General features: G+C 42.3%; 1 protein-coding gene across 4 annotated transcripts in view; it reads left to right on the top strand.

Annotated features, from left to right (window-relative positions):
* Positions 1-25,760, top strand: part of LOC137383234 (protein tweety homolog 3-like) — a 216,094-nt gene that overhangs the window by 105,800 nt on the left and 84,534 nt on the right. For all 4 annotated transcript variants that reach the window (XM_068055745.1, XM_068055746.1, XM_068055744.1 and 1 more), the window contains exons 3-6: positions 797-908; positions 6,888-7,108; positions 15,612-15,707; positions 19,521-19,593. In XM_068055745.1, the coding sequence (XP_067911846.1) occupies positions 797-908; positions 6,888-7,108; positions 15,612-15,707; positions 19,521-19,593 (502 nt within the window). The remainder of the gene's footprint in view (positions 1-796; positions 909-6,887; positions 7,109-15,611; positions 15,708-19,520; positions 19,594-25,760) is intronic.

Below are 25,760 nucleotides of genomic sequence, written 5' to 3'. Positions count from 1 at the left end.
ATGGTTTACACCATGTGAATTGTTCTGAAAAGAGCAGTTGTTTTCTTGAGAGAAGAGTTCTTAGAAGAACGGTTAGGACTCGACATTTCGGGCAACGTACACTGCCCGTATGCTGGAGAAAAGAAGACGGGCAGTGTACGTTGCCCGAAATGTCGAGTCCTAACCGTTCTTCTAAGAACTCTTCTCTCAAGAAAACAACTGCTCTTTTCAGAACAATTCATATATTGTAAACTATAACTCATCTTACTCAACCTATTTTAAGTAAGATTGTTACATGCGATGAATATTTTGCTATTTGCAGGAAGATAATTGTAGGAGCGATTAACTTTAAACAAAATGGAGGTAGAACAAGAGCAACATCTGGCCATACTGCTAATGTTTTAAGATTTATAATTGTAAAACAGCAGAATTAACTGGAAACACGAAGAACTGATGATATTTAAGTTGGAGAATAGTGAATACACATTTACTACGATCACCAAGAAGGTGAATGTAATGCAACACCTCCGTTTGTACTGTTTCGGGCAAATGCATTTGACTGCTTAATTATATGCGAGATGAAGTACAGACATTAGCTGATACCTTTCTAACCACAGTGCCAAAATAAATGTTCCTATATCTCAATCACACTGGAATTTGTCTACCCTTTGTAAGAACTAGTTCTGACTCTAAAATATTAAGTACTCTTATCGGATAATTTTTGTGCATATTTTTAATATTGCAAATCATGAAATCAAATCTCTATAAAGTTGATGAATTTAACACTTCATTGTAATAGAATTTCTTGTCTTTTCAGTGCGGGAATTGCAGTTGGCTTCTATGGTAATGGTGAAACCAGTGATGGAATCTTCAGGCTTGCCTACTCGATGAGGCATGCGAACCGCACTATAACAGGAGTTGAGTACCTGGTAAGTACTAATTTCCAGGGAGTGCAATCTTTTCACAGCTAGGGCTCTACAAACCTGATGGATTGGATTCTTAAAAAGCCATTTGTGTCGACACTTATCAAAATATGCCCATCTTGTTTTTATTGTGGAGTTCAAGGTTGCAATCTTTTCCAATCCAAACTGTCAAAAGATATATTGAGATTGAATTATATCAGTTCTTTAATTAAAGCAGCTGAAACTAATATAGTCAGATGAATGCCTTTGGTATCTGGCTTCATCTGATTGAAAATAGCGTTGTGGTGAATTCTCTAGATCAATCTTAATTCTCCTCCATTGAATTGATTGGATCACAAGCTACAGAGATTTCCAAGTTAGTTGCCTCCTTCTCCTCTTGGTTTTGGAAATGGCACAGGGGGCAAAAGATTTCAAAGGCAATGTCATGCAACAGTGCCTAATTCACGCACAATATACTAGTACAGAATATGAATGATACTTTTGAACCCCAGTGCCACAGTGATGTTGAAAGAGCAAACTGTGATGTAGCTGACAGCTGTCTGAAATCTATTTTTGAACGGGGCAAATTTTAAATACAGTCCAGTTTAGCACCTTAATCATTACATCAGGTTAAGTTAAATTATTACTACTCTTCTAATATTTTTCTGTGGTGAATCAAGTTCTGTCTGTTTTTGTCAACTTTATCTTTTTCCAAATGTATGCAAAATATTCTTTTATAATGGATGTCAGACTGCTCTTTTTTGTGTGAATGAAGATGATGAAACCCAATCAGAGAAAAAGTGGAGGATTGGAATGTGGAGTGTGTTGAGGTCAGTAATGGCTTGAATGGAGAGATGAAGAAAGCAGTGAAAGGAGATAGCATAGAAAAAGACTTGGGTGATGGGGTTGTTGCTGCATATGTTGTATATTTGAACTATTTTTGCTATATAAAATGACTGTCCTCCAGCTAACCCCTTCCCTTGATATTAGACTTGGCATGTAGTGAATATGAATTCTGTATAGGATGTCTGAAAGCATTTGCACATCTAATGCATGTTGTAAATAATAATTCTCCATATTCTTTCTTTGCTTTACTCTCCTCTCTGCCAACCTGTTTGAGTGTCCAGTGTCTGATGTTAAAAGTGCTTTTCCTGCACAGGATCATGAACTGCATGATAAGACATTTCTTTTAAAAAGGAGGCCCAAAATGCAATGCAGTGTTCCTGCATGTGGGTAATTGCATTAACTTATCATAACTATTTTCCAGAATTGTTGAAGCTTTCACTCTGCTGAATTCTACCTTTTTATGATTTCTACTAACTTGGTGTTCTTTTTCTGTAGTCTGTGCATCTAATCTGTTCGTATGCTATAGTACACATTCACCTCAGTAGAATGGTTAACTTCCATCTCAAAAGCTCAAAAATCTCATTAAAATTATTTGGTTTATAATGCTGATGTAGTTTATAGCACTAGCATTAATTTGTATAATTTCTACAGTAATTACAGCAGATAGCACTTCAATAAATTCTTTCAGTTGTGCTCGCTCAATTCTTTTATTTCATAAATATATTCTTTCGTAATGCTTGATGATGAAATATATTTTTGTTAGCTTTAGTCTGCTAGTTGCATTGAAAAATGGGGGCAGGAATTTTGTTTTGGGGTCTGGACCATTTCCAGGTTCCAACCCCACGTGGTGTAAGCGTGTGGGGTTCAAGCTGCGATTTTGAAAGGATTGGCCAATTACTGGCCAGAGGGTGCGTTCTCCATCCAACTAAGGATGGCAGGCGGGCTTCCGATGCTGAAAGGCCAGTAGGAAGCCCTCCAGCAGTCAATATGTTGTAGCCTGCCAATGAAGGTGATAGAGAGAGGGGGTGCATCAAGATGGAGGCACCCACTCAGCATTTCTAAACTGTTTGAAAATGGCCATAGCTGCCAGACTGTCTTTGTGGAGGAGGAACCGCCCCCACCCACCCACCACATGGTGGTCTATGACTGCACCGTGGTCATGTTTCTGCATCGACAGCGGGGGAGGGTTTTTAAAAGTCCATCCTGAGCGCTGCTCCCTCCCCCCACCCCACCAAAGGTGTGCCACCGAGAGCCCACCTCTTTTTGCTGGCCGGGTTCCGGCCACTGCGGGGGCCCGCCTGCTGATTGGAAAATTACAGTCGGCACAGGAGGGGGGCCATAATAGGCCGCTTAATTGCTTCAATTTGCTACCCACCGCTTGCGCCTCTGAAGATGGTCCGGGATGTGGGAAAATGCCAGCAAACGGCACGCCATTCTTCCACAGCGATTTTTCTTGGCTGGCTCTGGTTCCGCCTCCACGGCCATTTGAAAATCCGGCCCTGAGTCTCTCAATTAGAATTTTATCTTAGATACTATGGTTATCCAGAGAACGAGTTAGAATATATAACAGTACATGATTAATTCAGTTATTTGAAGGTAGAATGGCAAAATAAAAGCCACACCTCCAAAGTTGAAAAATTCTGATATGTTGATCTTGTGGGTCATGAAATGGAGAAAAAAATGTTTATTTATAAGAGCCTTTCAGCTTCTTGTTGTCTGCCACATGAACACTGTTGGACAATGGCTTCTCATCGAAACTCAGTGCAACTTGTGAAATGAGTTGGTCGTGTTTGATACTGGTTATAAGTTCCTCTAATTCTCCATACTAAAGTGCAAGAACAGCACTTTCATTGACCTTTCAAAGCTGTGATTGCTGCATTTTTGCTCTGCCAATCCCAGATTGTAGGATAAATATATCTTGTGTTGTACAAAATGGATTTTCTCCCAAAAAAAGTTACACTGCAATTTCTCTGTACTAGAGCATACTTTATTATCAACATTAAAGTCAAGATTAATGTAGCTTAAATTGTAGTGGGGCATTTCATATTAGGGAAATATCTAGTATTTGTAATTAGTCATTGTTTCAATATAATCAAATTTAAAGCTACATAATTCTACCATTTACTAAAATCAGCAGTACTTGCCAGTTCCAGAAGAATTCTTAACTTCATTTATCTTTTGAGATATTGATGTGAAAAGTTTGCTAAACTTATTTTTAAGTCTATCCACCAGTATAAAATCCTGAAAAGTTCTTTAATGGGGTGAAACTCCTCATTATCAAGTAGGCAACAAACCTTCTGATCAGAAGATCTATCAAAAAAAGTGTTTCTGAGGCTCGGCTAAAATGAGGAGCACGCGGGAGGATTAACAGAGGAATGTGATGTTTCTCCCAACCCTCAAGAATGCTGATTGGGAGGCCAGTTAGTGGTTTTTTTTAAAAGAATTGGTGCACAAACACAAGAAAGTTCCCATATCTATTCATGGATCAATCCATTTGAGGTCTATTACCAATTGAATCTGCCATAGATACCTCCTCTAACTCAGTCACTCTCTTATGTAATCTGAGCATATATTTTTATGGATATTGATTCTAGCTGCCCTATGTTTTACTTGTACAATAGCATAACTTGAGGGTGCAACAATGCCGTCCTCTTTGGCATGTGTATTTTTTCCATCTTTCTAGCAGACTGAATTACTACCAGGTAAGATGAAGGTTGGTATGAATCTTGAGCGGCTTTATTCCACAATAAGATGAACATTATTTTGGGTTTCACATGTTTACATCAGTATGACTTTACATAACTTGCTTACTATTTTTATATTATGGTGTCCTAGTTTAATGAGTTGCCTTGCAAAGCTGATTTTCTAACTGCTCTTGTCTGTATTCCATTCTTCTCGCTGCCCTTTTCTGTTTGATTGCATGTCATTTTTGCAGCTGACTCTGGTGTAAATTTCTATCAAAACTAACATTTCCCACAAAAATAGAATTCATCAATTTAACTTAGCAATGGCCCCTGTAGAATAATGTGGACCCACCAGCAATGAGTGTGAATCAACACAGGAATGTCAAGCTATCTTTGTCTCCACACTAGCTGAGACATCTTATATAAAATCTTAATTTACATCTGCCTTAATAAATAAACAAGGTAATGGAATGTTAGCCTTTATCTCAAGGGGCTCGTGGAAATCTGGAACAGCCTTCCCCAAAAAGCTGTTGAGGCTTGTCAATTAAAAATTTCAAAACTGAGAGATTTTTGTTAGGCAAAGGTGTTAAAGGTGACGGAACCAAGGTGGACAGATGAAGTTAAGATGCATATCAGTTATGATCTGATTGAAGCTGGAACAGGCTCGAGGAGCTGAATGGCCTACTCCTGTACCTAACCCCTTGGGAGCTAAGTTTGGCAGTTGAAAGTTTCCTTTTAGATTACACCAAGAGTCCCCTGTAGTAGCAGAGTCTGAATCCCAAAACACAACAGCCTCTCATACTGCATTATTTCTTTAAAGGAATTTGTTTTTTTACTTTTGCGCTGCTCCCATTTCAGTCTCCCAGAAAATCAGAACCAGCAACAATTCTCTTGTCAAATTGGATCCAGCACACGCTTGTTCTGCAACGGCTGTGTCTGAGAACTATCTTTTTGGCCGTCCCAGTTTCCCTTACATTTTTATTAATACTCTTTTAAAAATTAAAAAATATGTTTGGCATATTTTGAATATATATATGTACTAATATTTAGTTAACTTTGTCACATTGATAGATTTTGTGAAATGCTTCAGAAGACAAATATATTCGCACCCTTTTGAGGAGCATGCTGACCATTGCATATCAAATTACATACCATCAACAGACCAGAGCACATTGAATTATTTAATGTGCAGTCAGCTTGAGTCCTAATTTAAGAAAAACACATGGATCACATCCATGCTCCAAATCCTGCTACTCAGTCATGGAGAAAATGTATAATCCTTGCTGCTCTATAGGTGTGATAGAAAAGGACTAAAATGAAAGTCAGAAAGTCATAGAGTTATACAGCACAGAAACAGGCCGTTCGGCCCACCATGTCCGTGCCTGCCATCAAGTACCTATCTATTCTAATCCCATTTTCCAGCACTTGGCCCATAATCTTATATTCTATGGCATTTCAAGAGCTTATCTAAATACTTCTTAAATGTTGTGAGGGTTCCTGCCTCTACCCCCCCGTCAGGCCGTGTGTTCTAGATTCCAACTACCCTCTGGGTGAAAATTTTTTCCTCAAATCCCCTAAACCTTCTGCCCCTTACCTTAAATCTATGCCCCCTGGTTATTGACACCTCCACTAAGGGAAAAAGTTTCTTCCTATCTACACTATGCCCCTCATAATTTTGTATACCTCAATCAGGTCCCCCCTCAGCCTTCTCTGCTCTAAGGAAAACAATCCTAGCCTATCCAGTCTCTCTTCATAGCTGAAATGCTCTAGTCCAGGCAACATCCTAGTGAATCTCCTCTGCACCCTCTCCAGTACAATCACATCCTTCCTATAGTGTGGCAACCAGAACTGTACACAGTATTCCAGCTGTGGCCTAGCTAGCGTTTTGTACAGCTCCATCATCACCTCCCTGCTCTTATATTCTGTGCTTCAGCTAATCAAGGCAAGTATCCCATATGCTTTCCTAACCACCTTATCTACCTGTGCTGCTGCCTCCAGTGATCTATGGACAAGTACACCAAGGTCCCTCTGACCCTCTGTACTTCCTAGGTCCTACCATCCATTGCATATTCCCTTGCCTTGTTACTCCTCCCAAAATGCATCACCTCACACTTCTCAGGATTAAATTCCATTTGCCACTGCTCTGCCCATCTTACCAGCCCATCTATATATCATGTAATCTAAGGCTAGCCTCCTTACTATTTACGACAACACTAATTTTTGTGTTATCTGTGAACTTACTGATCATACCTCCTATATTCACGCCTAAATCATTAATGTACACTCCAAACAGCAAGGGTTCCAGCACCGATCCCTGCGGTACACCACTGGTCACAGTCTTCCAATCACAAAAATAACCCTCGACCATCACCCTCTGCCTCCTGCCACTAAGCCAATTTTGGATCCAATTTGCCAATTTGAACCAACTTACAAAAGTTTTTTCTTACTTTCTAATTCCCATTATGCTTATATGCAGGTTTCTGAGAGCACTCAAAACCTGAATCGGACTGTAGAAGAGAGCCTTGGTACCTTGGAGAATTTGTTCACAAAAGAACCACTGTATCTAGAGAGAGTGCAGAAGTCAAAGGGTCTGCTTGGAGAGCTAGTTAAACAGCTAACAGCAATTCCATTTTGGGAGAAGAATGACGTGTCTTTGGAAGAGCTGGCTGTCTTCATTGAGTTGTATGATTATTACAGGTATGTATCTGTTAAACATGATTCTTCTGCCCCTTTTTGTGCTAAACGTGAAAAATGTTGGCCCTGGGGAATTGGAACATGTTCCATTTCCTTAGCATCAGACATTTCTAGGTCAGGGTATAGCATAGGTAGGTGCAGATTAATGTTTTCATCCTTAAAAGTATTTCAAGCTGCACCAATGTGACATTATTTTCCCATTTCTTACACCAAACCAAAAGCTTCATTTTATTTTTGCTTTGGGACCGGAATATGGATCTGTCATCTGTTTTGAAGGTTGTTGGCACCCTTTTGTTCATAGTCTTCAACTAGACAAAGCAATTCCTTATCAGTGTGGTCACAGTACTGGAGCTCAGTTTGCAGGACTACAGCCTTAAAATAACATCCACACTCAAAAGATCTGAAGTGTCAAATTGCTTGAAAAGAGCTTAACATTTTGACAGAGGTATTCTCAGTAAATTTTATGATAAGACAGTTCACTATTGTAAAGGGATCTCATGTCTTTTGGTTGGTTCTTTATTGATCAGCAGAAAGATTAGTCGAGAGATTATCAACCTATACGTAAAACCTTTAAATGAAATAACTCTAAAATTTAATTGACCTATTGTTTGCACTGCTAATTTGTTTTTTCCAGCAGTTACTGAGGCTTCCTATTTAGTTAGCCCTCTGTGCATGAACACTGCACAAACAAATATAGCTTCAAATGTAACTCTTGGCTCATGTTTTTTCTTTGCCCTATTTGATATCCCAAGGCATTGCACAAAGGGAGCCAAGATCAAGTGCAGTCTTCAGGTCACTCAGGGATAGAGAAAAAGGAGGTAATTGGACCAGGGCTGAGGGAGGACAGTGATGCTGGAGGGAAAGGTAGAGTGGAATTAGAGGCTTGGAAATAGGATGATAGATGGGCCAGGGAGAGGGGAGGAATATGGAGCACAGAATGAGGCCAGAAGCAAGTTGGGGTAGGGGGGGTGGGTGGGGTGTATTTATGATCAAATATTTAGGCGAAATACTAAAAGGCTGCTCCAGCCTGTGGAACTGAGCCCCGGTAAGATTCAGTGTCCTCTGGAGAGGAGGAGAGAAAAATGTAGGTGACGGGAAAAGGGAAAAACTGAAGTGCATTAGTTTGCAATTGTGTATTGCAACTTGAACACTGCTGAGTCTGTACTTCCTTTTGAAAGTTTCAGCATTACTATTCCTGGCGGTTTTAGATCTGTGTTGGAGTCTATAAAAGAATCACATTTATTTCAAATTGTTTGTGTTCACTTTTGTTTTCTTTCAGACTTGTTCTTTCTCTCTGCTTTGCTTCCATTCTTTTCTTTTTAAATTCCTCCATTATTCTCATGGATCTTTGTCCCGCTTGGAGGACAAACTGTTCAGAAATGGTTTTCTCCTTAACTACTGTCAGTGCAGCTCTGCACTACTGGCAGTAGCTTTGCTTCAAACTGGGCTAGGAATATGCTGCCAATTCTTTTGTCGTCTTTATAATTTCTGTGTCATCTGACAGGAGACTTGTTTCTTGCAGCAAAGGCAGCCTATATATTTTATTGAGTCTGCACATACAGCACACTATGCTGCTGTCCTATCGATGCTTCTGCCTATAAACTTGTATCTCTCTATATGAAGTTAAGGACATTAGTTTTTAACTAACCATTGTAAGGGATTTGAAGTGATCATTCTAGCAATTGTCCACCTGTTCTGCAAGTGCTAATGTCACTTGAGGAACTGTAAGCACTGATGTATGATTTCCATAATGTTAAAATGCTAATTTCATCAAATCTGTTAGCGATTATCCAACATTTGGATGCACTCAAAAATGGGCATCTGGTGAGCCAGTAGTGCATCCAGCCATGCATTGCAATAGTCCTTTTCTTTGACAGTAATTTGCCAGTTCAATATGTAAATAATTTATTAGGACCTCACTAAATTTTAATGAAATGCACAGCCCCTATCAAGATTTCTTTATTAGAACTGCTTACACACTTTTCATAGTTATTTTTATTGTTTGACAAGTGACTTTCTATAGTGACGTTATTGGATTCTTTTGAAATTTAGCACACTGTGCTTTTTGTGTCTTTGTGCCCTTTGTAGCTGAGAAAGTTTCATCCAATACTGTGCTTTCAGCACTACATTTTTTCTTCTAGGTTCAAGAAAAGTATAATGCAGCTTTTAACTCAATTGCCTGTCTATATTACGTTTTTTTTTAGCAATATAAGTGTTTGAATCTGAGGTCAAACTGAACTAGTTTCACAGAATGGTCAAACAATATAGAATTTACAGGGAAAGTGTAAATGTCCCAGTAAATTATAGCTAACTCAGTCAAGCAGCTGCTGTTTATTGTTGGTCTAGTTTGAAACTATTGCCCTTTGGGAATGTCCAAAACATGTATTTTTTTCTTAATTTGACCCATTGTTGCCAATCATGTGTTTTGCTACTTAAAAGCTAGTAGACAGTTACAAAAAGCAATTGATATGGCTAATGGAATGCTGGCCTTTATCTCAAGGCTGTAATACAAAGGGAGAAAGTGATGCTTCAGTTGTTTCGAGCTTTGGAGCACTGCATTCAATTTTCTAGCATCGTACTTCAGGAGGATATATTGGCCTTGGAGGGGGTGCAGTGCAGATTCACCAAAATGATACTGAAGTTTTAAAGGGTTAAATTATGAGGACAGGTTATATAACCCGGCTTATATTCCCTGTGTGTGGAAGAGCGAGGGGTGATTTGATTGAGGTGTTAAAAATGTTAAAAGGTTTCAAGAGGGTAGATACAGAAAAGCTGTTTCCTCTGGTCAGGAAATCAAAAATGAGGTGACATAATAAAATTAGTGTTTAGCCTTGAGGGACCTTGGGGAAGCACTTCTCTTTTTGAGTTCAGATAGAAGGATAAACTTAGCATAGCCATTGGTGGCCACTTGGCTCCTCCCACCTGGTTCTGGTGCTGACTGACAGAAGTGGCTTGACATTAATATTACATGTTCACGTTGATAAAATTAAAGCCATAGCGATTTAGGAAATGGTTCTAGATGCATTCTTTAAAAAGTGCTCCCCACTTTGACTATCTTGAGATAGTTAAAATTAGTCAATTTATTTGTGGGTCGCTCTTGAATATCTCTCCCTGTATCTCATCTCCCCAGTTTAGTGGCCTGTAATGCACATCAAAAGTTGGCATTTTCCTTCCCACTTCCTTTCTATCCTTATGGATTCTGTCTTCATAAACAGAACCATTAATTTAATTTATTCCAAATTGTTTAACCTCGCTATGTTAATACTGAACAGCTGCTGCCAACTCATTTCCCATTATAACATTAAATATTAAAAAAAAATCTTTCCAGTTTAGTTGCTGAGAATTAAAGGATTTTAATCTTTTGCTGAAGGTGGTGTTCAGAATCCTGATTTAAAATTCCTTACTTCAAACATTTACAATCTTAAAGTGCACTCTTTATGTAAAGTAGCCTGAACCTGCACCCTTTTCTTTCAAAATATTAACCGGTATCTCTCTGAACTCTGTGATTCTCCAACTCTACCTAATCTCCACAATTTGATTACCTATAATGCACACAAAGGGCTGGATTTTGTGCAGGAGGCAGGGCTCCTAGCACCGGGCCACAAAGGCGGGGGAGCCCCGCCTCTGCATTTTTTTGAGCCCGCCGGAGAGATTTTCTGGTCTTTTGGGGTCAAAGTTTGAGACGGGATTCCCATCCCTTAAAGACTTAATAGTGTCAGGGATCCCGCCCCCAAGAACTGCCGGCCAATCACATGGCTCAGCAGTATCGACAGCACCACCAGTACTGCAGAGGCCTCCATCCCAGGCCCAGTGCTGGAATCCCTGAGAAGAGGTAGGTGAGGCAGGGTAATCAGGGCCAGTCTGGAAGGCCCTGGCGAGGGGGGTGGGGGTGGTCGTTCAGTCCAGGGGGAGGGGGAGGCCTGGGGGGATCCAGTTGATCCTTGTGGGGATCCTCCATGGGCCACATATTGCCCACGAGGCAGGGATCCCCTTCTCCCCCAAGCTCACAGGGAGGATTCCTCATTTTTGAAGGCGTCCTCTCCACGCGGCGGAGATTCCCCCCACCCCACCACTGGTAAGATCTCAGCGGTGGCGGCGGGAAGAGGCCCTTCTTTGGCCTCTGGGTGGGAAGGTTGTCGTCAGCCTATCCTGCCCTGGCAGAATCCTGAGCTGGATTCCCAGCCTCAGTTTCTGTGGTGGGCGATTCTGCCCCCGCCACAAAATCTGCTGTCGGGATGGTAATAAAATCTGGCCCTAACCATTGTACCATTTCCCTTACTCTTTCTTCGCTCTATTCTTGTGGATTCTGTCAGGACATTCCACCTAATACATACATTCTCATGCTCTGATAGAAATCTTTACCAATGCTGCCACCCACCCCTTCTTCTCTCCCCCCAGTCTCTCTTGTTAAAAACCAGGAAGACCAAGGTCTGAGCTCTGTCAAAACCTAAGTCTTCCTCCACAGTTGTTGATGCTTTAAACTCTTCGATTTTATTTCAAATGCTTCGTGCAACTAAATATTCAATTTCAGCTGCTGGACTTGGTCTGCAGCTGGTGGTGAGGGACCAACAAGAGGGAAAACCCTACTTGACCTCGTACTCGCCAATCTTCCTGTTGACGATGCATCTGTCCATGACGGTATTGATAGGAGTGACCACCGCACAGGCCTTGTGGAGACAAAGTTCCATCTTGACATTGAGGGTACCCACCATCATGTTGTGTGACACTACCACCGTGCTAAATGGGATAGATTTCGAAAGATCTAGCAACTCAAAACGGGGCATCCATGAGGCACTGTGAGCCATCAGCAGCAGCAGAATTGTATTCAAACACAATCTGTAACCTCATGGCTCAGCATATCCCCTACTCTACCATTACCATCAAACCAGGAGACCAACCCTGGTTCAATGATAGAGTGCAGGAGGACATGCCAGGAGCAGCACCAGGCATTCCTAAAAATGAGGTGTTAGCCTGGTGATGCTAGAACCCAGGGCTACTTGCATTCTAAACAGCAGAAGCAGCATGCAATAGACAGGGCTAAGTGATCCCACAACCAGTGGATCAGATCTAAGCTCTGCAGTCCTGCCACATCCAGTCGTGAACGGTGGTGCACAATTAAACAACTGACAGGAGGAAGACACTCCACAAATATCCCCATCCTCAATGATGGGGGAGCCTAGCACATCAGTGCGAAAGACAAGGCTGAAGTATTTGGAACCATCTTCAGCCAGAAGTGCCGAGTGGATGATCCATCTCGGACTCCTCCTGAGGTCGCCAGCATCACAAATGCCAGTCTTCAGCCAATCTGATTCACTCCACGTAATATCAAGAAATGGCTGAAGGCACTGCATACTGCAAAAGGCTATGGGCCCTAACAATATTCCGGCAATAGTACTGAAGACCTGTGCTCCAGAACTTGCCTTGCCCCTAGCCAAGCTGTTCCAGTACCAGCTACAACACTGGCATCTACCTGGCAATGTGGAAAATTGCCCAGGTACGTCCTGTACACAAAAAGCAGAACAAATCCAACCCAGCCAATTACCACCCTATCAGTCTATTCTTGATCATTATCAAAGTGATGGAAGGTGTCGTTGACAATGCTATCAAGCAGCACTAACTTGCTCAGTGACACTCAGTTTGGGTTCCACCAAAGCTACTCATCTCCTGAACTCATCACAGCCTTGGTCCAAACATGGACAAAAGAGCTGAACTCCAGAGGTGAGGTGAGAGTGACTGCCTTGACATCAAGGCAGCATTTAACCGAGTATGGCGTTAAGGAGCCCTAGCAAAACTGGAGTCAGTGGGAATCGGGGAAAACTCTCTGCTGGTTGGAGTCATACCTAGCACAAAGGAAGGTGGTTGTGGTTGTTGGAGGTCAATCACCTCAGTCCCAGCTGAACTCCTGCAGGAGTTCCTCAGGGTAGCGCCCTAGGCCTGACCATCTTCAGCTGCTTCATCAATGACTTTCCCTCCATCATAAGGTCAGAAGTGGGGTTGTTTGATTATGAGTGCACAATGTTCAGCACCATTCGTGACTCCTCAGATACTGAAACGGCCCATGTCCATATACAGCAAGACCTGGACAACATCAAGGCTTGGGCTGATAAGTGGCAAGTAACATTTGCGCCACACAAATGCCAGGCAATGACCATCTCCAACAAGAGTGTATCTAATCATCTCCCCTTGACATTCAATGGCATTGCCGTTGCTGAATCCCCCACTATCAACATTCTGGGGGTTACTGTTGACCAGAAACTGAACTGGATCAGCCACATAAATGCTGTGCCTACAAGAGCAGGTCAGAGGCTGGGAATTCTGCAGCGAGGTACTCACCACCTGTTTCTTCAATGCCCGCCCACAAGGCACAAGTCAGGAATGTGATGGAATACTCTCCACTTGCCTGGATCGGTGTAGCTCCAACAACACTCAAGAGGTTCAACACCATACAGGACAAAGCAACCATCTTGATTGACACCCCATCCATCCCTGCTCAACATTCACTCCTTCCACCACTGACGCACAGTGGCAGCAGTATGTACCAACTACAACGTTCCTTCGACAATACCTTCCAAACCTGCGACCTCGACCACCTGGAAGGACAAGGGCAGCAGATGCATGGGAACACCACCCCCTGCAAGTTCCCCCTCCAAGCCACACACCATCCTGACTTGGAACTATATCACCGTTCCTTCACTGTTCTTGGATCAAAATACTGTAACTCCTTTCCTATCACCACCGCGGGTGTGCCTGCACCCCAAGGACAATAGTGGTTCATGAAGCCAGCTCACCACCACTTTCTCGAGGGCAATTTGGGATGAGCAATAAATGCTAGCCTAGCCAGTGACGCCCACATCCCACGAACGAATAAAAAAAATCCCGACTCCAGTTCTGATGAAGGGTCACTGACCTGAAACATTAATTCTGCTTCTCTCTCCACAGATGCTGCCAGACCTGCTGAGTATTTCCAGCATTTCTTGTTTTTATTCCAGATTTTTTTGTATTGTTGACCCTAATTGTGTTTACTGATTTTTTTGTTGTTGATACTTTGTATTCCTTCTACAGCGAAGTTTTCACCTTACTCTTATGTTCTTTCTCTTTCCCTTTCTTTTCTGATCATTTCAGTTGATATTTCTATTTCTGATATTTTTTCTCCATTTAAGTTGAACCTTCTGCTAATGCAACAGCTTTATTAATTATTAATAATCTCTCTCATCTCAAACAGCCCTTTTCTGCCTTCTTGCCATATTGCTTTAAATGTTCTCCCACTGCTCTGCTCACCCTTCTAGGAAGAACTTTGATGTAATTTCAGTTGAAGTGAAGACCCTCTCTTCAGTGTAACCTTCCCTTGTTGCAGGACTCTCAACAAAGGAGAATTCTTCATTTCATGCTTTGACCTTCCTAATCTTCATTTTCTTAACCTGCTCAGCATGTGGCATAGTAGGCATTCCAGAGATTACTACCATAAAAATATAAAATTGAAATATTAAATAAAAGTAAGGATAGAATTTATGTCTTTAAAATAGAGGCTGAATTTTGTTTGCACCCTGATCCCATGTTTATCCTGTTCGAAGACTTGGCTGAAGCAAGTTTAGACTCCTGTATGCTATGCCATGGGAGATCAATTAGTATATGACATGTATATAAAGCTATTGAATGGATATAAGGAATATGGTCTAGCTTTAATTTTCATGAAAAAATCACCAGTCGTGGAATTTAGTATTGAAAAAATCCCAGAATACCATACAACTAAAACCAAATTTGACTTGGATCGCTGTAATTCAACCTCTCTTCCAACTCATTGAGAACAATGCAACAAGAGATATGTAGGGAAAAAAAAAATTGGGGTACGCCAATGTTACAACAGGCTTCCCTATGTAGCACTGTTTCTGCAAAGGGTTTTAAGTTGACTAATCCTTTAAGTAGTGAAATCATTTAACTTGCTTTAAAATGCTGTTTTGTCCCAGTGTATACACAGCTAAGGCAGAAAACCAGCAAGTACAATGTTTTACAAAATACCTCACTGAACTTTTTGTAAAGTTAGTAACTTTATAGCTTCAAAGGTGACTCATTTTGCATATTAAATATAAGGCTGACAATATGTCTTCATAGTCTAAATTAACAGCATGTACTCACTCAACAATGAGTTGTGTTACATTGGACAACACTGGTGAAAAGCCATAGTTGTTATTGAATAGTTCAAGGGCAGTTTTATTCTGATTTTTTTTGGTAATTGATGGAAGTTATGCTTGCCTACTTTGCACTTAGTAAAACATTGAGTGGTAATATTCCTCCTGTCGCGAGTTTCTGATCTTAGCCATGTCATATGGAGGAAATCCAAGAGAAAGATGGAGCACATCTCTACTCAAGCAGAACAGTCTTTATTTAGGTATTCTAGTGAAATATTGACATTAGCTAGTGATGCTGTAAGAGTGGGTCACCTGCCTGATATTAATGAAATCATTTTGTGTTTTTTTTTACTTTATTAAGAATGCTGTTTTCTTTAAAGGTGGTTGGGGTATCTTGGCCTGCTGCTTTTTGATGTTGTTATCTGTCTACTGGTGCTGTTTGGGCTAATCCGAAACTCAAAGGGAATCCTTATTTGGTAAGTGGGCTTATGTAATTGTGTGTTCAGTTTATTTTGCTGACAGATTTTTTCGTTATCTTTTGAAACGAAAACAATTACAATCTGTTACAGCAGCTCAGTAGTTAGCCCACAAGGCAATTTTTCAATTTTGCCCAGGTTATCAGGAAGAGGTGGCAAGAAGAGACCAGGTAGCTTTCTGGAGGAGTAAAAGGAGTTGTTCCAGCCTCTATCCTTTCTGTAACCATTAGTTACTGCACCAAGTTATTAGTTCTCCATGAATCAGTTACTCCCCTTACAGCCAGGGATGAGAACTTCCTGGATCACTCATTTTGGGGGATTTTGCTTCCCCTTTTTCCTCTTCCGAGGACAATTTTCACTTATTCCTTCCTGTTAGGATAGTGACTTATTGGCTTTACTTAAATGGAAACTATATATAAGTACACGGGGTCCTGTTCTTTGCAGACAGGAAGAACATGTACACACATTGCATCTGTTTCAGCTCAACAAAATAAGTGACAGCCATTTGCTGGTTCATACCTCAGGGCAATGCCTTGATTAATCAGAGTCAAGCTGCCTGGTTTAAATTTCAGACAAAGCTTGGCAGTTAACTGTCAGTCACCATAAACTGGTGCATTCTCCATGGCAATGCCTCTACCAATCAGAGACCACTTGCCAACCAATCAGCACTCTGTTCTCATGCAGTATAAATTTGTTGGTTTCCCTTAAATTGGTATTCTTGCGATTTGTCCTGTTGAGTGCAAGATGAAAAGCTTCAACAAAATGTCTCAATTTTCAGCAATACTAAATGGAAGTTATTCATGAGTCTTGATGGTGAGTATTGGCAAGGTATTCAGTTGCAGGGATATTACAACTAAATCTGATCTTGTCCTTTCTCAATATCTGTACAAGTGCTTCCGCAGTGGTTGCTGAACAGGAGTTGGAAACCTGGGCAATAAGTAGGTTGTATGTGTGACAAAAAGTACAATGGGTCCCTGATGGTTCAATTAATAATTGCATTGTCCTTTATGGAGCTGAGCCACACAGATCAGGAAGGTTCCACTTTTGATCCTTGTTCTGTGCTGAGTTAGCTGATCTCAGCTGGGCTGACATATGGGGTTCTGTTATTGGCCTCACTGCCTTTGCTGTAGCGAGGGGAAAATTAACTAGAGTTCCCACTTGATCACTGTCCAATGACAACACCCCATCACCTTCCCATTGAAAATAGACATGCAAGGACTACATTTGGCTCTATAGTGATGTCCCCATGGTTGAGTAGCTGTTGGCATGCACATGAAGAATGATCACTTGGGCAAAATACAGAAGGGTGACCAGAGCCCAAGAGTATTTACCTCAGCATGCAGCACCACCATCAGGAATGGTTGAAAGAAAAGGAAAATGTTCAATGTTTAAAATCCAATGTAGTATAATAAATGTATACTTTGTTGATTAGCTTATTGCCGATCAAGTGAAATCAGTCAGCAATAAACCTATATTTTGTACAAGTGGTTATCAGTAGTAGTGTCAGTGTTTTGAATTTCTGCAACATGAGGCACCGAAAAGAAGGGGTGATTACTTTTTAGAAATTGAGAAGCTAAAATTCTTGCCATAAAAAATGGGCATGAAATAATTATTTTAAAAACAGAAATGAGCACAAGATTTGTAGCTAATGGACTTGACTGAACATGTTTGTTTAGAATCTAATAGTGTAACTTTCACCTGTTGTAAGACACCAATAGTTGGTTTGAAAGTGGAGGTTGTTGGATATGAATGAATGGGTTGCCAGTGTGCAGGACATACCAGGGAAATTTTTATTTCAAAGTGACACCTAACAACGCAGAGCATGCGCAGAGCGATTGCGGAAGTCGTCAATGCGTGCGAACATTTGCCAGCCTGTCAGTATGAATGCGCACATGACGTCACCACGCAGTGATGCCCTCACCCCTCAATAGCCATCTCCATTCATCCGAACAGTACCCTGCTCCCTCCCACCATCTCTGCTTCAATCCATCTCTGCTTCAATCGCCATTTCCCCCCTCTCGATCCCTGTCAGGCTGCTGCCTTCCCTCAGCCACTCACTCCGTCCACCCCTCAGCTACTCACTCCCGCCCCACTAGCCGCTCTACCCCTTGGCCACTCGCTCCAGGCATCCATACTTCCCACCCTCTCAGCCATTCGCTCCCGCCCTCGAGGCTCCCCCCAGCCCTACCCCCACCCCCCCACCACCGGCCGCTTCCCCCACCTTAGCCGCTCACTCCAGACCTCGCCGCTGTTTCCCCCCACTCCCCTGGGCCGATTGTTCCCTGCTCCTCACTTCCATCCCCCCACCCTTCTCTTCGGCCGCTCGCTTACTGCTTCTCCCCCTCTGCTCCGGCCACCAGCTCCAGGCCACGCCACTTCCCTCCTCTTGGTCACTACATCGCCCCCACCACCTGCCTTACTACTTCGAGCGGCCTGGCAGAAAAAGATCGAACGTGGGAGCAAGTGGCCGAAAGGAGAGGGGGGAAGCGGCATGGCCTGGAGCTAGCTGCTGGAGAGAGGATGGGGGGGAATGTAGGGAGCGAGCGAGCGGCTGTTGAGCGGGGTTGGGGGGAAGCGGGGAGCAGGATACGATGGGCCGAGGGAAGGGGGGAGCAGTGGCGAGGCCTGGAGCAAGCAGCTGAGGAGGGGTGGGGAATAGGGAGTGAGCGGCCGGAGAGTAGGATGGGCAGGGGGAGTAGGGAGCAAACAGCCGGAGCGAGTAGCTAAGGGATGGCAGCGGGGAGCCAGCTGTGAGAAGGCGGGTGCAGGAGGAAGCGGCAAAGAGAAGTGCAATGACAGGAGGGAGTGGGGGACTGTTGGGGGTGGGATTTAGGTGGTAATGGCAGCCATTGATGGGATTTTCGAGGTGAATTTGTTTTTGGTCATAAATTGAGCAGCGCCATGTTTAATCCTGCAGTGATGTTTCAGTGGAAGAGGCTGCATTTGTGCATGTGCTAGTATTGCACCACCTAGTGGTTGCATTGTCAGCAAATGCAGCCTTTTATTTATTCCTCTTTAGAAATCATTTCAATTGGGATGCATAGTTGCTTTCTGCTTTTTTTAAAAAAGTTAATAAATTAGAAATATCTGACATCTGGATCCTCGAGTGTCTCAAGGCTTTACTATGCACAGACTGTCGATAGCAATTTGGATATATGACTACAAACTGACAGTTGTTTATGCCCCTACAGTGCATTGGATTACCTTTGATGCTGCACTTAGCTTGAAGTGAAATAAAATAGCTGAATAACTATTAGCCTTGAAGAAATATTATCAGTTTATTAGGGTATGATTGGCATTTTGATGTGGGTTATAGTGTTGATATTAGAGATTGATTGACAACACGTTCTGAGATTGTATCAAAAAAGATTTGCCTGACAGTTCAAAAACTTAAATTACTTTAACCCTTGAAATGATTTCTTTAATAAAATAAATTATTGTCGTATATCACTGATCATCAAATTGCAAACACCACCAAATTTTTATTTTCTCTTTTCCCTACTGAAATTGAAAGCTTCATGATTCAAGTTACTTTTAGAATCAGTAATCTGTGCTATGTGAAGTGAAACTGCAATTTTACTGTTAATCAGTTCGACTTGAGAAGGTGAAATAGAATACATTTAAACAGAACTTAATTTTTCCTGCAAAAGCTAAGGAGGATTAGTTTAAAGTATGAATTCTTTTATATTTGTAAAATTCGTATTTAACAAGACAAGCTTGTAATTATTGCATAGGTGTTTTTACTATGAAATCACCTGTATAGTTTTCTTTTACTACAGTTGTTTCTCTTACACTGTCTTTTTCTCTGCACAGCGCGGCTCTTCTGGGAGTGCTGACCTTGATTATCAGCTGGAGTTCACTTGGTCTGGAACTGGCAGTGTCAGTGGTGAGTTTTTCACTTCTGGTAAATAATGGCACAGAAAACTTGCAAACAGGATACTGGTTATAGTGTTTCTGCTGCAGTCAGTGCATGCTTAAAGAGACTGTGCCAGCTCTCACTGCTAGCTCAGTGGCTTTCCCAAAACCACTCTGTTGATCTTTATGGCAGTGGGCTGCTGTGTAGAAGGCTTTGCATTTTCATAGCGATCAAGAGGGTTAGGTATAAACCACACGTATTGGTGGTGTGCACAACCTCCTGATTCATGAGCTCTGTTTTTATAATTAATCTGTCGATGACTTGGAAGGTACTAAATATACACGTGCTATTAGAGCAGCTCCTGGGCCTAACCATGCCAGTGACCTATATTAGCTTACATAACTGAAGCTCTGGGATCATTGATTATCCTGGGTTACTTATTTACCTACTAATGCTAATTCAATTTTTTTTCACACTGTTATCTGAATCCTGGTAATTATTAGTGTAGTCTGATAATGTTGAATTTTGACTTTTCTGTTTGAATTTGTTTAATCATAAAATTTAATCTCAAGTATATTAGCAGTGAGGCTCAGAACATTTTTAGAAATTGAAACTGTGTGAAAACAATTTTCGCAAAAATAACTATACACACAATTTATATAGTGCTTTTAACATAATTAAACATCCTAAGGCACTTTACAGGAGCATTATAAAACAAAGTATGACGCCGAGCCACAAAATTAGATACTGGGTCAGATGACCAGTAGCTTGGTTTTAAGGAGTAGCTTAAAGGAGGAAAGCGAGGCGTAGGGAGGGTATGTAGTGGATTATAATCCTTGCCTCTTTTGGGGGCTATCCTGGATCAGGTGTACTTCTCAGATGATCATTGTCATTCAAGGTTGAGAAAGACAGATCCTAAAGACACTTGAATGGGTCTGAAGGACTGATCTAACTTCTTTGGCCTCCTTGTCTCGAGAGACAATGGGTAAGTGCCTGGAGGTGGTCAGTGGTTTGTGAAGCTGCGCCTGGAGTGGCTATAAAGGCCAATTCTAGAGTGACAGACCCTTCCACAGGTGCTACAGATAAAATTGGTTGACGGGGCTGTTACACAGTTGGCTCTCCCCTTGCGCTTCTCTCTGGTGGATCTCTCTGCTCGAAAGCCACACTGTGCCTCAGGGTAGACATGCTCAGCCAGCTTCTGGAGCCTGTTTAAAACGACTCGAGCGAAGACTTTCCCCACTATGCTGAGCAGGGAGATTCCATGGTAGCTGTTGCAGTCACCGCGGTCACCCTTGTTCTTATAGAGGGTGATGATATTGGCATTGCGCATGTCCTGTGGTACTGCTCCCTCATCCCAGCACAGGCAAAGCAGTTCGTGGAGTGCTGAGAGTATAGCAGGCTTGGCACTCTTGATTATTTCAGGGGTAATGCCATCCTTCCCAGGGGCTTTTCCACTGGCTAGAGAATCAATGGCATCACTGAGTTCCGATTTTGTTGGCTGGTCGTCCAGCTCATCCATGACTGGCAGAGACTGGGCTGCATTGAGGGCAGTCTCAGTGACAACATTTTCCCTGGAGTACAGTTCTAGGTACTGCTCCACCCAGCGGTCCATTTGCTTGCATTGGTCAGTGATCACGTCCCCTGATTTAGACTTGAGGGGGGCGATCTTTCTGATGGTTGGCCCAAAAGCCCTCTTAATGCCATCATGCATTCCTCTGATGTTTCCAGTGTCAGAGGCCAGCTGAATACGACTGCATAGGTGTTGCCAGTAGTCATTTGCGCAGCACCTGGCTGTTCTTTGTGCAGCGCTTCTGGCTGCTTTAAGTGCTACGGATGTTACCTCGCTGGGGGCTTTCTTGTAGTTCAACAATGCAATGCGCTTAGCGGCTATGACAGGTTCCAGCTCTTCAAATTGAGATTGAAACCAGTCTGCATTCTGCTCACGTTTGCCAAAGGTGGTCATTGCTGAGTCAGAGATGGCGTCTCTGATGTGGGCCCACTTGGTCTCTGCATCCCCTGTAGAAGTGTTTTGAAGGACTTTTTCAAGTGAATTTAGAAACTTATGTAACAGCTGTGGGTAAGAAATTCTGTTAGCGTCGATGCACGGGCGGCCCTTCTGCTTGGAGTGATGCAGTTTCTTTGGTTTGAGTGTAACCTTGCTGCACCCCAGGGAGTGGTCCGTGTCGCAGTCCACACTGTGGAAGCTGCATGTGATTTGAACGCTGTTTAAAGAGGCTCGCCTTGTGACGATGAGGTCCAGCTGGTGCCAACAACGTGATCTTGGGTGCCTCCATGAAACCTGGTGACCAGGTTTAGTATGAAAGAACAAGTTGGTGATGCAGAGGTTGTGATAGGTACACAACTCGCCCCAAAGGAAAGGAATCAGCTGAGAATATTGCCATCCTCCATATAGCCTTTTTAATCAGTTTCAGCCAGATTATAATAACCCGAGTATTATAAAGGTCTGGGAATCTCTCCTCAGTAAAGTACCTCCCCACCAAAGAGTGTATGGAGACGAGTTCATGAGTAAATAATACAGAAGACTGTGCGACAAAATGATTTCAAAATTATAAAGAAGTTTATTCAAGAACTGAATGTTTCACCAATTGTGAATTGCACAATCAATCACAACGTTAATAGTTCTAGGAAAAGAAAGTATAATCTTGTTTCTAGTAGAGAATCAAATTTTTAAATCTAAATATTGTTACAGTAAAATATTTAAGCTATCATCAATTATTAAAATGACATTTACCTTAAATCCCCAAGTAGAAGGCTGTAGAGTTTAGCGCGATACCTCTGTCCCAGTTAAGGGGAGAACTATCGTTGCCTCACCCCAATAGTCATACCAGGAGACACGTTGGAGCGAGTCCATCAAATCTAAAATCCACTGTGTGGTTCCAATATTTATACTGTTTCCAATTTGCATAACTAATTTTTTTACAAATGGGGTTGTTACCTCTTTTGCAACTTGGTTCAGCCCCCTTTATTTCCCAATTAAAGCTGTATAACTCAATTTCTAGTTAAGATCCACCTTCTTTGATTCCTAGGAGAGTCTAGGCTAGATGCAAGCTGTGAGTCTCTTGTGGTGGTCAAATTCTCAATAGTCATTAACTATATTTTAAGATTATAATTCATTTTTTTGGATTTGGTTAGTGGTATTCCAAAGCTTGGGGTCTAGGCAAACTGAGGGCATGGCCCCAGTGGGGTGCACAAGAGGCCAGAATTAGAGGAGTGCAGATATCTCGGACGGTTGTGGGGCTGGAGGAGATAACAGATAGGGAGGGAGGAGGGGGAGGAATGTAGTCAAATCAGTGCCTCATGAAACTAAGGTGAGCATTTCCTCAAGTTCCTACTTTTTTTTTTGCCACCCTCAATAGAAATTATTACTTTGCTGCACTGCTTTCTTTTATGATAATCTGTGTACTTTTAATGTTTGTTTCTTGAAATGCTTTCTCATGCATTATGTATTTCAAGCTGATGCTGATATTGATTGATCTGCTTGTACATATTGCATTTTACTATTAAATGAAAAAACTTGATAGAGGCTTGAAAAATTATCAAGAATTTTGCTAAAGCGACATGGAGAGAGTATTTCCTCTGAGGAGTTGTTGACCAGGGGTTGTCAATTTGAAATCCTCACTGAGATTGAGCAGAGAGGTTAGGAGTAATTTCTTTGCACAGAGGGTTTGCATGCTTTGCCACAGAAGCTGGTTGAGGCAGAAATTGTTGCATCCCTTAAGGTAAAATTAAAATGTTTGAAGCAGAAAAAGGGACAGAGTTATGAGTAGAAAGCAGGGCAGTGGGATTTGTTTTGGATTGCTCTTACACAGAGATGGCACAAACTCAGTGAGCTAAATGGTCTCTTTGTGATTTAATCTTCTATAGAGTTCAGCTTACTGCCCAGTACCTGCTTAAACGTTAGTGTGATCTGATGATTATAGCATAAACCCTTGTTTCATGTAGTGAATATTGTAATCTTGCATATGATGCCACATATGTTTGCTGGTATTTATGAAGGGTGAATTGAAAATCACTCTGGAGGAACAAAGTTCAAATGACAACCAAAATATTGAAATACTTGTTTTTGCATGTGGGCCTTATCTATTTCCTACTGCAAAATCATCTCTACCAAAGTTCTCTACTTCTGTATCCCTCAATGCCCTCCTACACCAATGTGTCACTTTCCAGTTGCCCCTCACCTATTTCCCAGATGCTTCAGGCACCTTGCCTGCTGCCCTCAGATCCCAGCATCCATTTCCCATTACTATTAAGAGCCTGACACACAATTCCCAGATGTGTCATTCTCCGTCCCTTATGCTCCCACATCCTACTATTCTTTCACTCTGCAAGACTATGCTTTCACATTGTCACTATTTCTCCCTTTCCAATGCACAACTTCCATTTTTTGCAGACTCTGAAATTTCACTCTGATAACTCTTGAGATTGAAGGAATACCCTTCCATATTCCAATTTTAAAAAAAAATAGTTCATGGGATGTGGGCGTCGCTGGCTAGGCCAGCATTTATGGCCCATCCATAATTTCCCTTGAGAAGGTGGTGGTGGTCTTCTTGAACTACTGCAGTCCATGTGGTGTAGGTATACCCACTGTGCTGTTAGGAAGGGAGTTCCAGGATTTTGACTCAGTGACAGTGAAGGAATGGCGATATAGTTCCAAATCAGGATGGTGTGTGGCTTGGAGGGGAACTTGCAGGTGGTTGTGTTCCCATGCATCTGCTGCCCTTGTCCTTCTAGGTGGTAGCGGTCGCGGGTTTGGAAGGTGCCGTTTCAGGAACCTTGGTGCATTGTTGCAGTGCATCTTGTACATGGTACACACTGCTGCCACTGTGCGTTGGTGGTGGATGGAGTGAATGTTTGCGGAGGGGGTGCCAATCAAGTGGGCTGCTTTGTCCTGAATGGTGTCGAGCTTCTTGAGTGTTGTTGGAGCTGTACCCATCCAGGCAAGTGGGGAGTATTCCATCACACTCCTGACTTGTGCCTTGTACATGGTGGCCAGGCTTTGGGGAGTCAGGAGGTGAGTTACTCACTGCGGGATTCCTAACCTCTGACCTCTTGTAGTCACAGTATATAGCTGGTCCAGTTAAATTTCTGGTCAGTGGTGACTCCCAGGATTTTGATGTTGAACAGCTCCAAGCCAAATGGTGAAAAATGAAGCTAGCTACAGATCCTTTTCTTGATAGTTGGTTTATTCACAGAATGCAGCATGAGATCTCTCTGCTTTCTTTCCCCCCACTGTGTCCCAACAGGCTCTCTTTATAGCCACTTGAAGTCCTTAATTAAACAATACCCTTCACCTACCATTAACAATTGATGATGGGAGATTCAGTGATGGCAATCTCGTTGAATGTCAGTGAGAGGTGGTTAGATTCTCTCTTGTTGGAGATGGTCATTACCCAGCACTTGTGCGGTGTGAATGTTAAATTTAGGTCTTGCTATCTGCGGGCATGGACTACTTTATTATCTGAGGAGTGGCAAATGGAACCGAACACTGCAATCGCCAGCATACGTCCCCATCTCTAACCATATGATAAAGGGGAAGTCAATGATGAAGCAACAGAAGATGGTTGGGCTTAGGACACTGCACTGAGGAGCTCCTGCAGCGATGCCATGGGGCTGCAATGATTGGCCTCCAACAATATCTTCCTTTGTTAGGTATGACTGAAGTCAGTCGAGCATTTTCCTCCTGTTTCCCATTGACTTCAATTTTACTAGGGTTCCTTGATGCCACACTCAGTCAAATGCTGCCTTGATGTCAAGGGTAGTCACCCTCATGTCACATCTGAAATTCAGCTGTTTCATCCATGTTGGGACCAAGGTTGTAATGAGGTCTGGAGCTGGGAGGTCCTGGCAAAACTCAAACTGAGCATTGGTGAGCCAGGTTATTGCTATGTAAGTGCCGCTTGATAGCACTATCGATGACACAATCCATAACTTTGCTGATGTTTGACAGTAGACTGATGGGGCAGTAATCAACTGGATTGGAGTTGTCTTTCTGTGAATAGGACATACTTGGGAAATTTTCTGCTTGGTCATGTAGATGCCAGTGTGGGAACTGTGCTGGAACAGCAGGGCAGTTAATTCGGGAGCACAAGTCTTCAGTGCTGCAGCCACGATGTTGTCAAGGCCTGTAGCCTTTCTCATATCCATTGTGCTCAGCTGTTTCTTTATACCATGTGGCA

This window comes from Heterodontus francisci, chromosome 24 (assembly GCF_036365525.1).
Source record: "Heterodontus francisci isolate sHetFra1 chromosome 24, sHetFra1.hap1, whole genome shotgun sequence".
NCBI classification, from domain to species: domain Eukaryota; kingdom Metazoa; phylum Chordata; class Chondrichthyes; order Heterodontiformes; family Heterodontidae; genus Heterodontus; species Heterodontus francisci.
Note: the sequence above shows the minus strand (reverse complement) of the source record. Positions and strands in the feature narration are given on the sequence as shown.